The 16,601-nt window shown below is 46.9% G+C and overlaps 1 protein-coding gene across 2 annotated transcripts; it reads right to left on the reverse strand.

The window, feature by feature from the left end:
* Positions 1–5,559: 5,559 nt before the first annotated feature.
* On the reverse strand, positions 5,560–15,612 carry LOC105309889 (zinc finger protein 154-like). Of its 2 annotated transcripts, XM_023526460.1 has the most exons (4): positions 14,255–15,612; positions 11,358–11,484; positions 8,756–10,018; positions 5,560–8,167 (listed from the first exon to the last, which is right to left on the reverse strand). In XM_023526460.1, the coding sequence occupies exons 1-4, from the start codon at positions 14,285–14,287 to the stop codon at positions 8,019–8,021; spliced, it is 1,572 nt and encodes a 523-aa protein (XP_023382228.1). In that variant the 5' UTR covers positions 14,288–15,612; the 3' UTR covers positions 5,560–8,018. The 2 variants fall into 2 exon arrangements, with proteins under 2 accessions (XP_023382228.1, XP_023382229.1); XM_023526461.1 differs by lacking the exon at positions 5,560–8,167 and having other exon boundaries at positions 8,446–10,018; positions 14,255–15,611.
* Positions 15,613–16,601: the final 989 nt, after the last annotated feature.

Raw genomic sequence — 16,601 nt, forward strand, 5'->3', positions numbered from 1 at the left:
CATCTCTTCCCCATGTCCCTGCAGCTCAGGAGGGAGCACAGGAGATCAACACTGTCACCAGACGGCGCCTGACCACCCGCGTGAACGCAGCGGGACGGATCCGCGTGACAGGCAGTCAGGACGCCCGACCTCGTCCCGGTCACCTCGGAGCGCGTTTCTCTGAGCAGAGCCGGCGGACGGGCGTCCCGCTCGTCCACCTCTGAACTCCTGGCCGGCGCCGCCCGACAGGCGCAGAACGGAGCCTTGGACATTTGCCTTCTCCGGTGGCTGCCGGGAAGGGGACAGACTCCCCAGGCGACTCCCCGGCGGCCATGTGGACATGGAACACTCCCCCGAAGCGCTGGCAGGCCGGGCGCCGGCCGGGCTTCCCTGACACACCGGCGTTGTCACCCGGCTCCTGAGCGACTCATTGGCAGCCCCGCCAGGACTGGAACACACGGACCATGCAAGTCTTCAGGGGACAGCGACGGACGAATCGTCTTTATTCTGAGTTGGAAACCGGGTGCTAACACGGAAGTCGCACCCTGATAGTTTGTCCTAAATTTATTTTTTTAGGTTGCATTTTCTTTCCTTTCCAGAGTTAACCGCCTGCATCCTCACAGCCCCCGAAGGAGAAGCTTCTGGTTCCAAGAGCCATAGAGGCGAGTGTCCTGAGGAACAAAGGTGAGTGGGCCACTACCCAGAATGCTCTGGAGGAAACCAGAGCGTCTCCCCTGCAAAAGGTGCTTATCTGGCACATTATCAGCAACCCCAGGCACGGAAGACACAGCGAATGCCAGGAGGACACGCCGAACCGCTCATCTTCCTGAGAACGGGAGATCAAACTCCCATGGGAAAGAGACCGTCCCTGGACCGGGAGGGAGGGAGACATTCTTCATCACCGGAGACGGGACGCAGAGGTGCAACTGACGGCTGAGCGATCCGTACCTGGAAACCTGTCAAACGCGCCCACATCTTCCTACTTACTTCTTCACCGGGAATGACCCTCGGCGCGACCCCCCGAACCCTCCGTCTTGTCAATTCTTCTCGAATCGACAGATCTTATCCATTCTTTGTCTCAAAGGTAAAGCTTCGTGCTCTGGTCGCTTCTTCACGTCTTCGTTCTCTCGTGAAGGTTCCCATGTGTGTAAATGTGTCACAAAATCGGGTGCTCTTCTCCTGTTAATCTGCCTTAGGTCACTTTTGGTCTTAGGCCCCGCCAGAGATGTAAGAATACAGAATGTTCCTCTCCTACAGCTGCTCGAGTGTCCAGTAAGGTGGGAAATGGAAACTGGGCATTAGACGTTCACCGCTGAAGTCATCGGTGTCCCGTGGGGAAAGAGAGTCGTTCTTTGTGCGGTCCGGTGGGCGACAAGTGTGTACTGAAATGTGGGGTAGATGGCGGGTGAAGACATTGAAAGGATGCGTGTGGAAAGTACAGGTATTTACAGAAGTTTGTCGCTAAACTGGCCCAGACTAATCGGGGTCTCGGAGACGAGCCTTGTGATAGTGCTGGAATTTAGAAACATGTACTGGTTTTATTAGAGCAGTTCTGAGTTCACAGAAAAATTGAGCAGAGAGTAGATTTCCCATGTGCCCCCTGCTTTGCCTTTGCTGCTCTCTGACTCCCAAACACAGACACACGCACGCATGCACATGCACACACACGCAGTCACTCAGAGCCGCCCCTCTCCCACTATCCAGTCAGCACCCTGCACCCGAAACGGTGTGCTACTGATTGATCAGTGATGATGTTCGACTTCTGCTGACAGGTGTCTGACGGTCAGTGTCAGAGAAATAAAATATCTTCCCAGCCAAGACCCACCCTTGTAGTAGAGATAGAAAAGTATTATTGAATAAGTACTCAGCCGGAATGAGATGTGCATCTTTGGCGCTCTGCTAAGAAACTACAAAGATGGAAAAATGATCTCATTCCCCTCTACAACTAAATAGAGATACAATACGGCACATGTTCTTTAAGCTAAAACAACAACAACAACAACAACAAACCGTGTCCTGAAATAAGGGGACTTAATAGCACCATTTGTCACACAGAGCTCATCCCAACTTTCCCTGTGTGACCAGCTGTGTTAGCTTATTAGCTTTAACCGGAGGGAAAAAACCTTTGTGACGGGGTAGTTTTGCAAATGGACAAGGTACCTGCTGAGGATAGGCTCTTTCTCTCACAGGAACTGGGGGACTGAGGTGACTAAAAGGCCTACCTAGTCTTCAAAGGCACACAGTTTAAAGAGACAGGCAAGTACTTACATGTTTTATAAGATAAATTCTGTAAAAAATGAGAAAGAGATCTCTTTCCCCATTTTCAACAGGGAGAATTAAGCCTCTTATTTTTATGTTGTATTTGCCCTTATAAATTATTGGCCAAATACAAGTAATTTCTGTTTGATATGCCCGGAAACACAAGACTGTGACTCTTACTAGTACACAGCAGCACAGCCTGGAATCAACCTTTTCAGATGTCAGTTTCGATGGGGACTCTGTGAAACATAGAACCATGACACTTACCACAGCCTGGGAAACCTCATACACGTTCCAGGGACACAGTGCGATAGGTGTGACATGCTGTCATGTCATATGTGATAGGTGCACAATGAACGGAAGGGAGCCACACCTAATCTAGCCCGGTTAGGGACTGGCTGTCTTAGTTCCTCAGGAGGAAAGGGAACATTCTGAGGGATTGGCAGTCCCTGTCTGTCTTTGATTTACGTTTTCCCTGGATGGGTGGGGAGGAAGAGCCCTGGAAACAGGGATTTATGAGGGTCCCCGTAGACATTCTCAGTCTGTCAACATCTCATCAATGTCCAGAACTCCCCTTGACTGCGGTGATAACTGAGTACTGAAGCACTGACTGTAGGGAGCACCCCACAGTGATCTTAGGTGGAAGATCAACAGTCTTTAGGGACAGGATCTGCAGGGCCTCCTAGGCATGGGGGGGGGGGTGGAGAAAGACTGAGAAGAACTCTCAGAGGACTCAGAAGGACCCAGGAAGGGCATTCTTGGGGTGGAACCAGGCTGGGAGGAAAGTAGGTTGCAGAGGGGCAGACTTTCCGAGACACTGGGCTGTGGGCTTGGAATTGACTCCTGGATCCCCATCCTTGCTGAGAGTCACAAGAGATGCCTCCTCCAATCCCAGACCAGGTTGTTTCAAACCGTGACAGGTAGGGAGAGGGAAGAGTTCAGCCTCAGGGGTTGTGGGAAGAAATTAAGCACTCATGAGCCTAGGAAGGGACCCAGAGGGAGGAGCTAGTCTTAGAGTCCTGATCTTCTTGGGCCAGTGGGTGGTGTGGCGCAGTGCATGTGGGGAGAGGCCATTGTGGGAGGAGGTTGGGATATTTCAATGTGGGCGGCCTTGCTGGGGTGCGTCGAGTGGCTGGGGAGGAATGGCGTGGTTTCCGCCTGCCTCTTCCAAAGCTCTGACCCCCCCGTCTGGGGTGGGGTGGTGGTGAATAGGGTCAACATGGCCCCGGCCCCCCAAAACCACCACGGAGACCTGGGTAGGGAACAGCCATACCTCAAGGGCCCTTCGGATACCCTCAGATGGATTTTATCCAGCTTCTAGCCTACATGAGAATTATGTTTCAGACTGGGTTACAGCATTTCTTCATTGAGAAGCTACAGCTCTTAATCACTGAAAATCTGAATAATTTTGTTTCCAACCTGGGATCATCCTAATGTTTTATAGCAAGTGTTCCAGTCACCCACTTCATGTGGACCATTACAAAATAACTCTCTAAGGTGTTCCCTTGACTCAAAACCTACACTGTCTATTTCACCCAAAATCTTCTGGTAAAGTTGAAAGGACTGATGGCATTCTTAAAATCAGCAAAACGTCCAGAAAACTTTGAGCTCCCTTGGCCAAAGGTATTCTCACTAACCCATTTGGCCACATTGTCCACTCACTCAGGAACAAGTCGGTTATCCGCTTGTCTTATGCATCACTGACTGGAAGATCCATGTGTCTAGGGATTTCACCCCTAATATTAGCCTCTGCCCTACTGTATCAGACATGGCAAAATATCACGAGAGATACATGTACTATATATACTCAGTCTCTCTCACCAACTTGGTAATGCTTCTGTTTGGTCATGAAAAGAATTACAGAAAAAAAATTAATGGCTATCTTTCACAATGAAGCCAAATAGGTTGATTTACAATTAATAGAACTGGAACTACGGAGAACAATGTGCCACAGAGATGGTCCTTTATCAATATGTGACCATTGATAGGGCACTTACTGATCATTCTCCAAGAGCAACTCCTAAAGATGAATCTTTTATTTCTACAAAGTGTATTCTCTTTAGGGACAAGTAAAGTAGTAAGCATATTCTGTGTTTCTGGTCCATGGGATAAGATTCTCTTCCATTGCTCTGTTTCCAAATAGTTCAGGTTTCGGCTGTGTGTGTGTGTGTGTGTGTGTGTGTGTGTGTGTAATTTCAGTCTTTTAAAAAGAATCTTTATTGAGGTATAGTTGACAAACCTGTGCGATATTTAAAATATGTTGCGATGATTTGATACATGTATACTAAGTGAAAGGCAAATTAAGGCTTTGATCTGGGTTTTCTGACTTCTTCTTTTACGGTTTACGATTTAAAGACTCATAGAAATTGGAATTTGTGAACTGATAAAGGTGTAACTTTGAAATGGTAAAGTTTTAGGTAACTGATAAATATAAGTTAAGAGGTCTAATTATGTTAAGTATTAGGAGGTATAATTTATTACATCTGGATTACTCGAGTGAGTCAGGATTTAAAGTTACACAAGAAATACCGAGCAGACTATAGGAAACACTAACACCTTAATAAGTAACTGTTCAAAAAACACCAAAAAAAGGTAAGGATTACATACAGGTGAACAGACTTGAAAGACATACCTAAGAAAAGCCATGCAAATGTATTTTGTATCCTGATTGCAATCTTCCTTAAATAACTACTTAGCAACTCATGCATGGACAACTGTACCATGTTTTAAAAATACTTTTGTTTCCATGGCCATGCCACCCTAAATAAGCCTGATAAAGCCTGATTTTGGAAGCTAAGCAGGGTTGGGGCTGGTCAGCACTTGGATGGGAGACCACCTAGGAAGACCAGGTGCTGTAAGAGTAAAAAATAAATAAATAATGAAAAATAAGGGATTGTAAGCTGACAAGGTCCTTGCAAACTGTGAGGTCAAGCAAGGGTTGCTGCGCCTAAAACAAAAATAGTAAATAAAAATAAAAATAAAAAATAAAAGACTTCTGTGTGTTGGGTTATCTGAATTATGAGCCCTTACATTCTAGAAGTGCATTATGAAAATGGTATGCATCGACAGATCTGGAAGCATAAGTAAAATAACTCATTGATGTGCATGAGGATAGATACAGGAACCACCATGAAGATAAATGATGGTAAACGGGGATACATAGGAGTCATGGGGCTTCATATCTTTTCCGTTTATGCCTACATTTGAAAATAGTTATTATAAAAGATCTTTGTATCAGTGATTTTAAACGCTGAGAAAGACACATTAAGAAGGACAGGATACTTGGTTTGGGGCACACAAACATCTATGAAAACATCAAAATGCACACTTTAAATCAATTATATTTAAATCAAAACCTTTTTAAATGTATAAAACTTGCCATTTCCCAATCATCTCACTGTATCATAATCGCTATTCTCGAGGTTATCTGTTGCTACTGCATTAGAATATTGCAAATACAATATAATGATATGCTTCCAGAATCCATGTTCACGGACATCGTTTGCTTGGCAGTTTGAAATTGACCACAGCTTGAATATTTACACCGGGGAAATTGACGAAGGTTACAGATCTAGGCTTGACCTAATGCAAAGAAAGTGGTTGATAATATGTTCACAATGCAGATTATATGTCTACGTGTACGGTGTAAGTGGGCTTTAAATTGTACATAGGACACACAGTGAAGGAAAAATATTTCCTTTCAACATTCAAAAACAATTATTCCATATGGCAGAGGAGTCATGCACATCATTGAGGAATGACATTCCAACACATGTCGTTGTTGCGCTGGCTTCCTATTGATTAAAATAATGCGTTTTAAGAAATGTCAAAAGCTTCTGAGCAGACAGTTTATCAAAGAGAGAGAGGGTAAAGAAATGCATGGGGAAAAAAATCACCCAACATCGTCAGTTCTTAGGGAAACGAAATTAAAACCAAAGTGAGTTTCCACTACACATTTATTTCTGAAATGAATAATACTCAGCAATAAAACCAAAAATTAAATAATGTGAGCATTATTGTTGAATCTCAAAATAATTGTGCGGCATTAAGGAAACCAGTATTTAAAAACATAAGAGTATATGCCTTATGATGCCTATTTAAAATTACAGAAAATACAAACCAATCTCTTGTCAAGGAAGGTAAAATGATGACGGCTGGAGAGCTGGAGAAGGGAGAGAGATTATAAAAAAAGCTCAAGGAAACTATGCAGGTGACAAGATAAGTTCACCTTCACGTGCGATGGTTTCGTATCTTTATCCCTGTCAAAGCCTACCAAATTGTACACGTTCGATAATTGCACTTTGCTGCACATCGATGATACACACATCTGAATAAAGCTTTAGAAATTGGTTCGTAGATGTCACTTTTCTTGGAAAATTAGGTTGGCAACCCTCTATGGACTCTATCACCTCTCTCCTCGGGCCCGGGGAGGCACAGCGTGCCTCAGTGGCAGCAAATACTGGCAAGCAATGAAAACTGTTGCCACCTGAACAGGAATGCCGACTGGGTCACAAAAGACACATCACTGGACTACAGGATCATTCTTCTAGTCTTGTTTTCTTGCCTCTAGAGCGATGGCCTTGATGTGAACACCCCAAAGGCTAAGGGAATCCACAAAACCTTTAATTATTCTCCCTGCCAATGACCTCAGCTACAGGAAGGAGCTATGGAGGTCTTGAGAATTTCTGTACATACTGATCACACCAGCCAGTCAGAGGGACATCTGTGGATGAACTTTCAATAGAGGCACATCCCATCTAAAAATACTGCAGTCTCCTGCACTCCTTATTAAGCCAGTGTTTCTGTCCTAATTATGTTTCCACCTGACCCTTACTGTTACAACAATGACACTAACCCAGAAAGTTGTGTACATCATGGCACATGACTCCCTTACAGGCCGGGGGGAGGAGGTCTCAACTTCTCACCTGGTACCATGATTATGAGGACCACAGAGCCATGCATCCTTTCTTTCAAGGCTTTGGGAATCAATGCAGAATAAACCAATAACAGACAATCAGTTACTTTCTTGCACCATAGTGTCCCTTCTGAAGCAGAAAGGTTGGGATCCCAACAAAACTCTGTTCACCTCTATGTGCTGAGAGATAACAATTCTACTTTCAAATAACCCTGTGCAGTGAGCAGTACTGCCAAATTTAAAAGTACAAAAAGACCTTTTACAAAAAGATCATAAACAAGACCAGTTTCCAGGTTGGTGAATCAGAACCTGGAAAAATTCATCACTAGTATAACATGAGGACAATGTCCCTGAAAGAGATAGTCCTTTTGAGCTGAGGATGGGTCCTCTGACCAAAACTGGGTCAGGTCCATCCCCTGAAGTCAGAGAAAAAAGAAAGAGGATTCTGCCAAGGGCTCAGGGTATTCATAATGTCCTCAAGCAAAAGGGACAACAGAGGTCAGGTTCCCAGAGTATATTAGCACTGGGACTGATGCACTGTGCAGTTAACCCATGTGGGAGAGGTGAAATGGCTTCGACCACAGAAAGTGGCCGTGACATAAATCTAGTAACAGCCAGGGGCAGGTGAGAAAGTGCAATGCAGTTCCTGAAAACCTCACACGTACCTGAAACTTCTCAGAATCTAGCACAGTGAATATCTGGACAAAAGAGATTTAAATTCAGGTAATGGCTTCGACAGTGTCTCCTCCAGGAATGTTATACTGAATGACAGAAGAAAACATTCCCGGAACACTTAAGGCTTTTCTCCAGTGTGAACTGGCTGGGGTTTGAGGTTAGATTTATGGCAAATGACTTCCCACATTCACTACACATGATGTCTTTCTTTAGCGCGAACTCTCTGGTGTTGATGGAGATCAGATTTATAGGTGAAGGGTTTCCTACATTCGCCACACTCATAAGCCTTTTCTCCAGAATGGATTCGACGGTGATGAGTAAGGCCAGCACGCTGGCTAACGGATCTCTTACACTCACTGCACTCATAAGGCCTTGTGCCAGTATGAATTCTCAGGTGTTGAATGAGATCAGATTTGCGGGTAAAGGATTTCCCACATTCGCTGCACTCGTACGGCCTTTCTCCGGTGTGAGCGCTCTGATGCTGAGTGAGAATAAGTTTGCGGCTAAAGCTTTTCCCACAGACGCTGCACTCATATGGCCTTTCTCCAGTGTGGACATTGCGGTGTCCAATTAAGTTAGAGAACTGTCTAAAGGACTTCCCACATTCACTACACACGTAAGGCCTTTCTCCAGTGTGAACTCTCTGATGCTGAATGAGATCAGATTTGTAGGTAAAGGACTTCCCACATTCATTGCATGTATAGGGCTTTTCTCCTGTGTGACCTCTCTGGTGTTGAATGAGGCTAGAGCTTTGGCTAAAGGACTTCCCACATTCCCTACACTCCTAGGGCTTTTCTCCAGTGTGAACTCTCCGATGCTTATTGAGGCAAGAGCTTCGGCCAAAGGATTTCCTACATTCGCCACACTCATAAGGTTTTTCTCCAGAATGGACTCGACGGTGATGAGTAAGGCCAGAGCGCTGGCTAAAAGACTTCCCACATTCACCGCACTCATAAGGTCTCGTGCCAGTATGAATTCTCAGATGTTGAAGGAGATCGGATTTGCGGGTAAAGGATTTTCCACATTCGCTGCACTCATAAGGTCTTTCTCCGGTGTGAACTCTCTGATGTTCAGTGAGGATAACTTGACGGCTAAAGCATTTCCCACAGACACTGCACTCATACGGCCTTTCTCCACTGTGGACACTCCGGTGTGCAATGAGGGTGAAGAACTGTCTAAAGGACTTCCCACAGTCACCACACACATAAGGTCTCTCTCCAGTGTGAACTCTCTGGTGTCGAATGAGATCTGATCGGTGGGTAAAGGGCTTCCCACATTCATTGCACTCATAAGGCCTTTCACCAGTGTGACTTCTCTGGTGTTGAATGAGGCTCGAGACGTGGCTAAAGGACTTCCCACATTCGCTGCACTCGTAGGGCTTTCCTCCACTGTGAACTCTGTGGTGTTTAATGAGACTAGAGCTTTGGCTAAAGGACGTCCCACATTCGCCACACTCATAAGGTTTTTCTCCAGAATGGACTCGACGGTGATGAGTAAGGCCGGAGCTTAGCCTAAAGGACTTCCCACATTTTTCACAGTCATAGGGCTTTTCCCCAGTGTGAACTCTCCAGTGGTCATTAAGGCTATAGCTTGTGCTATAAGATTTTCCACATTCACTGCACATGTAGCATCTCTCTCTAGTATGGACTCTCTGGTGCTGAACAAGTGTACGTTTGCAAATGAAGTCACTTGTACCTTCATCAGAGTCATGATGAGTTTCCCCCCTGTGAAAGGCTGGCCCACTCTCAGTGTTCCTGTTTGACTTCTCCCTGGTGCGTGTTGCCTCATGCTGGAGAACCCTTGAGATGGCCGAGAAGTCCCTCACACCCTCTCCACAGATTAAGGGCTTCCCAGACACACAGAATGTGCAATCCTTCACGAAAGAGACTTTGCCCGTGTTGCTTCCAAAGCGTTTCTCTCCAGTGTGCTGCTTCTGATGCTGAAGTTCTGCACTGAAATACAACTGTCTTCCATATGCTCCAGTCCTGTACAGCTTCTGCCCATGAGGTGTTCCCTGGTGCTTAGTTAAGTGCAAAATGTCTCTCAAGTCCGCACCATACATCTCACGAAAACAGGGCTTCTGGAGAGACACGCCTGCCTTGGGAGTCCTGACTCGTGATCCCGACCCTCCTCGTACAGAAATGCTCTGCTCAGAAGGTGCCTCCTCATCCTGGACTCCATGCCAACCACCTGAAAGCAAGAAATGCCTGTAAAGTTCGTGTCACCTTTGGTGGGGGGAAACAGCTACTATGCAAGTTCATGTCTGACGAACCTAGCAACCAATAATCCAAGTGATCGTGTGCGAGATCTGGGAGTTGGTTCAGGTGGAGAATGGGGCTTCCTAGCATGAGTGCGCTATCAAAAGCACAGAATGGGGGAGTCTTCATGAAGTGAAAGACACCACCGTTCAATGTGACAGAGAAGACAGGGTCTACGATTCATTTCTGCACTGATGACTTTCCAAAGGAACTTGTCTGCTGTTGACACGTGAGTGCAGTGCAGAAAGGTGTGTCCAGACCCAAGAAGATACGACTGTGATGGGGCAGCTGGTGATCCAGGACTGCTGCAGACTATGTGCACACCTCGGACACGACACACATGAGCCAATGTAGAAAGCAGTGCCAATGGAGTGGTGAGCTAAACGGGTGAGACATAAAGTTCAGATGTGAGGTTAACCCCAGGCTGGAAGTCAGAGTAGGAGTGACAAGTGGTGGAGTTGACAATTTGACAAACTGTCAAGAAAGGGAAAGACAGAAATGAAGTGTGACTGTCGGCATTGACATCGAAATATTAGTAAAACAGAAGAGGTTTCTGGTATGATTTGAACACAGTACTGACATCACGCCCTTGTCCACGTGCCGCTCCTCAGGGACAGACTCCCTCTGAGCCCACCTTGCCACGGCTGGATTCAGTATACCTGTGAACCACTACCTTCCAACCTGACCCAAATCCCTCGATAAGCAGATGCATGGCACCTTGATGACACAAGTACTAAGAGAAAGACGGGACAGATGAGCAGCCAGCACTAGCCCAGGACAACTCAGCACATGACAGGACACAGGAACAAAAACAACATACCGCAGAGAACTTTGGGAGAGGATCTTGGTAAGAACGGCCGACAGTCCGTGTAAGGAGTAACTACGGCAGTGATAGCAATTGCTGGCATGGGCAGGCATGAGGAAATGTCTGTCAGCTAGAAGAAGGAAGCTGGCCTAGGATCACAGGTGCCTGGGATCTAGAAAAGTCACCTGGGCAAGGAGAAGGCAAGTAAGGTGGTGTGCATCATGTTCACGGGCAGACTCTTGACCCCGATTCCTTCCCTGCAAACCTGCAGGGCAGCAGGGGTTGGGGCTGCTCAAGGAAGGAGAGGGCAGTGCACACACCTCAGCCCAGCCGACCACGGCGCCTACCCAGGGAACTGGGGAAGGAAGCAGAGCCCAGGTTCCTGCTGTGAGGACAGACCTGCTCCTGGAGAAAAGGAAAGGGCAGAGCCTAGCTCACAGCACAGGGGTGAGTCTGAAGACCTTACCCAAGGAGGTTATAAGTGCCCAGTTCTCCAGCATCACATCCCGGTACAGACGTCTCTGAGCCTCATCAAGGAGATCCCATTCCTCTGAGGAGAAGTACACAATCACATCTTCAAAGGTCACCCTGCCCTGGCATGATGGGGACAGATAAAATCAGGAAAAGCTCCTGTCCTAAGAACCCACAATCTCTTCCTGCCACATCCACCCAGTGCCCGTCTTCCTCCCAATCTTCCCAACTCAAAGGACAAACCAGGCCCTGTTGCCATTGGTGCCACTGTCTCCTCATGGGCTCACTGATCACAGGGCACAGTCATAACCAAGAAGAGGCAGGTGGATAAGCGGAATATCCGAGTTGTGGACCTGGTATGGAGTGCTCCGCTGACTCATGTCAGACTTGCCAAAGTCACACAAGTCTTGATACCAGGGCCCTAGAGCCATCAGGCATACTCCCGAAGTACACATGTTCATGAGATCCCACAGCCACATGTCTAGGTTCATCACCAAAGGAATCTCCCTGGCCTCCCTGCATGTTACAGCTATTTTAATTACCTCCTCTTTAGCTCACCGTTGAGGGTGGGATTCCCATCTTAGGGTTATGGCGATGGCCAAAACCATGACGCCTGACCCTGTCCAGAGGCGATGGACAGCAGTTTATTAATCACATAGATTCACAACCTGGGAGGAGGACACCACAGACTATACAGGGCCATGTGTGTCTGCACTCTGAAAAAGAGTGTACAACCAGAACCTGTAGAATGCAAGCTTTATAAGATCAAGGGGGCGGGATACCTCCTGGTTCCTGGGAAACAGTATGACTGGCTTGTCTGAATAACTCTGGGCTGGTGGGAACAGAAACCCATAGGGATGGATAAGCAAAAATGGCATCTGCTCCCTTTGATGAGAAAGTTGTTTGACCGGGAGACTTTAACAGTGGCAGAAAAATGGGGAGAACTTGCACTCAGGCCATTTGAGTCCTTCCAGCTATCACATGTAAAGGCAGCACATAATCCTGGACCTTAGTGTTTGGCCTTAACACAACTGGGCAACAGCATCCAATGTTACCCGAGACCTACCAGGGTTTTGAATAGCAGTGGCAGCCCCAAATCCTTCCACGAAGGCCTCCCTGCCTGGCTCCATTCCAGGCCTCAGACTTAGCATCACAGAACTATATGTGGATCTCAGATACCCATGGTCCTCTTCAGCTTGTGCTGCACTTGATGTCCCCTCAGCAGTCACAACCTTCCTCTGGCCATGTTAGCCTCCTTCAAAGATGCATCTCACTGGTGCCCACTTCAGGTTGACTCACACAGGTCACCACACCTGCAAGTCACAGATGACCTAATTCTCCAGGGTGAATGACACACACCGGTCCCCATTAATCCTCACAAATTTGTAGTGGAGTTCTAAGTGGTGAATAAGCACGATCTCAGGCGCGAGTATCATGTTGACTTAATCACTCCTAAGCTTTTGCACCCATCTCATATCTACGCTTCCACTGGATACCTGGGCCACCTGCCACAGTATCCTGCACCTGAGACACTCGCTATGCTTGGCCACTTACCTCCTTCACTTCTATTTGAAGTCCAAAACCATTACCCAGGAATCCAAGAGAGACAGTCCCGAGCCCCTAATCCCCATCTCCCACCGATTCCTGGCATCCTAACAGCTTTACCACCGTCACTAGAAAAATGCTCCTCCTAAACATTACCAGTGATTCATTTACCCTGGCCCACACAGTAGCCATGACATTTTCGATATCTCCATCCTTGATCCTTCCCCAGATTTCAAGACTTGTGTGGGTAACTGCTCACTTCATACCTACACCTAGTGATTCTCAAATCTCAGGTGATCCAGATACTTCCCATGAATATCACTCCTACCACCAGCTGCCTCATCTCAGATGATGGAGCTTCCATTCCCACAGCTAAGAAGAAAAGCCCAGGAATATCCCCGAGTCTTCTGCTTCACTCCCTCACCAGCCACCCTGGAAAATAAGAGCTGCCATTTAAACACACTTCCAGAATTCAATCATATCTCTTATGCCACCACTCTCTCTGGTCAATTACCTTTTCACTGAGTTATGGCGGCAGCCTCCACCATCTTCCTCCTTCATCCCTCTCAACCCCACCATCTATAATCAGACTATAGCCAGATGGAGCCAGTTAGGACCTCCATAGTATCAAATCCCTCCTCTAACTCAACTGTTTCATTAACGCCAAGACAGACACACTGCTTCCCAGGCTGTCATTCCAATCCCGACTCCTGTTTCTGTGCCCTTTGTTACCACATGGGAAGACCAGATCTGTGGCTTCCTGAACATTCAAAAAGTTCTACTTCACACATGTGCACACCCTGTAACCCGTTCATGGACTAACGTTCCACACCTGTTGGCATCGGTTGACAAAAATGGGAAAAACTTCATGTAACCCTTGCCATGGACTTCAGACCCTGGGCTTGGGGTTTCCCCAGGGTCTCCAGACACCAAATCCGGGGAAATGGCGCTTAAGAGCCCCAAGAGGCATTCTCGAGTACGTGTGGGTAGGGGTGAGGGGCTAGGACACCCTCCGCTTCCCGATGGTTCCAGTAGCACTTGGCAGCCATGGGAATGTGGAACGAGGCAAGCCTTGGAGGACCGAGGGCACGGCGGAGTTCAGGGGGTTCGGGCCTCCCTGCACCCCTGTCCCGGCCAGGAAGATGGGACTGGAGCTGTTTAACATGGAGGCCTCCGTGCTCGGGATCACCGCTGCCCAGATGTCCTTTTCCGTCACCCCGATGGCGCCCACCGACGCCTCATGGTACCGGACGCCGGGCCTGGGCTGCAGGACGGGAGCAGCGCGCGCACGCGGGGCTTTACGGTCGAGGGGCTGAGGGCGGTGAGGCCCCAGAGACTCGCATTCACCTCAGCCGGGCCCCTCGGCGCGGCCGCCGCCATTGGACTCTTGGGCGAAACGGGAGCGGAGGGGTCGCCTGGCACCGTGGTCCCCGACTCGGTCTGGCGAAGGTCACCCAGGCTGCGTCGCCGCGCCTCACACACGCGCCTGTGAAACGGGTACCACGACGCCTCTCGCGTCTTCTCTAGTTTCGCCACCTCGGTCTCGATTCAGAACCCTGGAGCTGGCACCGGGCGAACAAAACCCATAGCAGCCAAAATAGCCGCCATGAGTAGGAAGCCGGAAGTACTGGCCCGTGGGGCGGGCCACACGCAGAACATCCTCTTTTCTAAGTTCTTACTGGCTAGTGGTGCTGCCGCTCGACTCTGAGCATTCTGGGTAATGTAGTCCACTCAGAGCCAGAGACTGCGGACAGAGAAAGACTTATGGCATAAAAGACGAGGCTCAGCCCGGAAGTGCGTTGGGAAGTGGCGGATTCCCCCTCTTTAAACGGATGGTAGTCATATTTCCGCGAAGCGCTCTCTGCAGCTGATCACCCAAGTTTGGGAGACTTCATTTCAGACGGGTGTGCAGCTCAGCGCGCTACCAGAGGCTACAAATCCAAATGCACATATTCCGTGGAGTCATTCAGCCACAAAACATGTTCCCCGTTAGCAGAAGCTAGTAAACATCATCTTATTTTAATGCAAACGCATGCACTGCATATCATAACAGCAGTGTTATCAGTTTATGTATGTTTGGTCAGGGACAAGAGAGAAAACACTCCAGATTGTGTCATACCAAGAAATATAGAGGGATGCCGTTGGGTACAAAGATGGATCTGACAGCGTTTAACCTCAACTACATTTCAGACTCTTTGAAGCTTACTGACTAATCCCACACTTTAAACATTATCCTCAGTAGCATTAATCCCGCTAAATTGGATTGGCAAGAATTTCCCATTCTCAGTATCAAACCACCAATGATGTTTTATCAAATGTCCTCATCTCTGTACACGGTACTGCTTGTAAGATCTATGTGTCTGGGGATGTCACCTCCAATACTAGACTCCGTTCTACTATATCAGACACGGCAAAACATTACAAGGGACACAAATACTATACTCAGTCCCTATCACCAACTTGGTAAGGCCACCGTTTGGTCCTGAAGGAATTATGAAAAAACAATAACTATCTTTCAAAATGAAGCCGAAAAGGTTGAATCACAGTTAACAGAGCTGGAACTATGAAGAGCAATGTGTCAGGGCGATGGTCCCTTATCAATATCCAACCATTGGTAAGACAGTAATTATTCCCCCAAAGTAACTCCTGACAACAAACCTTTTCCACCTCTAAATACAAAGCGTTGACTTACTTCGCTTAGCATAATGCCCTCAAGATTCATTTCTGTTGTCACAAGTAGCAGGATTTCCCTCTTGCTCATGGCAGAATAAATTTTATTGTATATCTCTATACTGCATCTTCTTTATCCATTTTTCCATTCAACACTTACTAAATAGAGAAGGCTGCTGAATTTGACATCTGCCTAAACCTCATAATGGGCCTGTCACTATTCCTAGGACAAAAGTTTGAACTCAAAATGGGTCCTATAATGTATTTTAGAACAAGTCATTACATATATTTATTGCTTCCTTTCTGGCCACATGTCTTTGCATTCTCCACATTCCAAACGAGATTGATTTCTTCAGATCACTGAAAACTGTATGTGACTTCACATACAGGTATCTTTCCAGGTGATTTTATTTTTTCCTACAGAAATCGGCTAGGCTGTAATATCCTCTAAAAATTTATGATGTTTTCCAGGTAGCCTTGTGGAAATCAAGTACACAGTGACACAGCACTTTCTCCAAAATTTGATGTTTCTTTCCATATATCTACTCAAAACTTTCACAGAACTCCCTATGAGGTAGTGAAGCATAATTAAATAAATTCTCTATAAGTGTGTAAAAATTTTTATTTTCTAATTGTACTTTTAGCCCCAGAAAAGCAGCTGTTGTCACTCAACATTTTATCACAGATTCTAGGAGAATGCTTTGTACCTGATTAATCACCTACTTAAAAAAACTCAAAACAATTTAATAATCAATCCGAATGCAGAAACCAGAGAGTTATATCTGTTGAACCAGATTAAGAAAAAAATATTTCCTGGTGCATGAGTCAGAGAAGAACGGAGACATATTTCAAAATTCCAGCACTATCACATGGCTCGTCTCCGGGACCCCGATTTGTCTGGGCCACCTTAGCGGCAAACTTCTGTAAATACCTGTACTTTCCACACGCATCCTTTCAACGTCTTCACCCGCCATCCGCCCCATATTTCACTACACACTTGTCGCCCACCAGACTGCTCCAAAAA

Source organism: Pteropus vampyrus, unplaced genomic scaffold, assembly GCF_000151845.1.
Source record: "Pteropus vampyrus isolate Shadow unplaced genomic scaffold, Pvam_2.0 Scaffold926, whole genome shotgun sequence".
Lineage (NCBI taxonomy): Eukaryota > Metazoa > Chordata > Mammalia > Chiroptera > Pteropodidae > Pteropus > Pteropus vampyrus.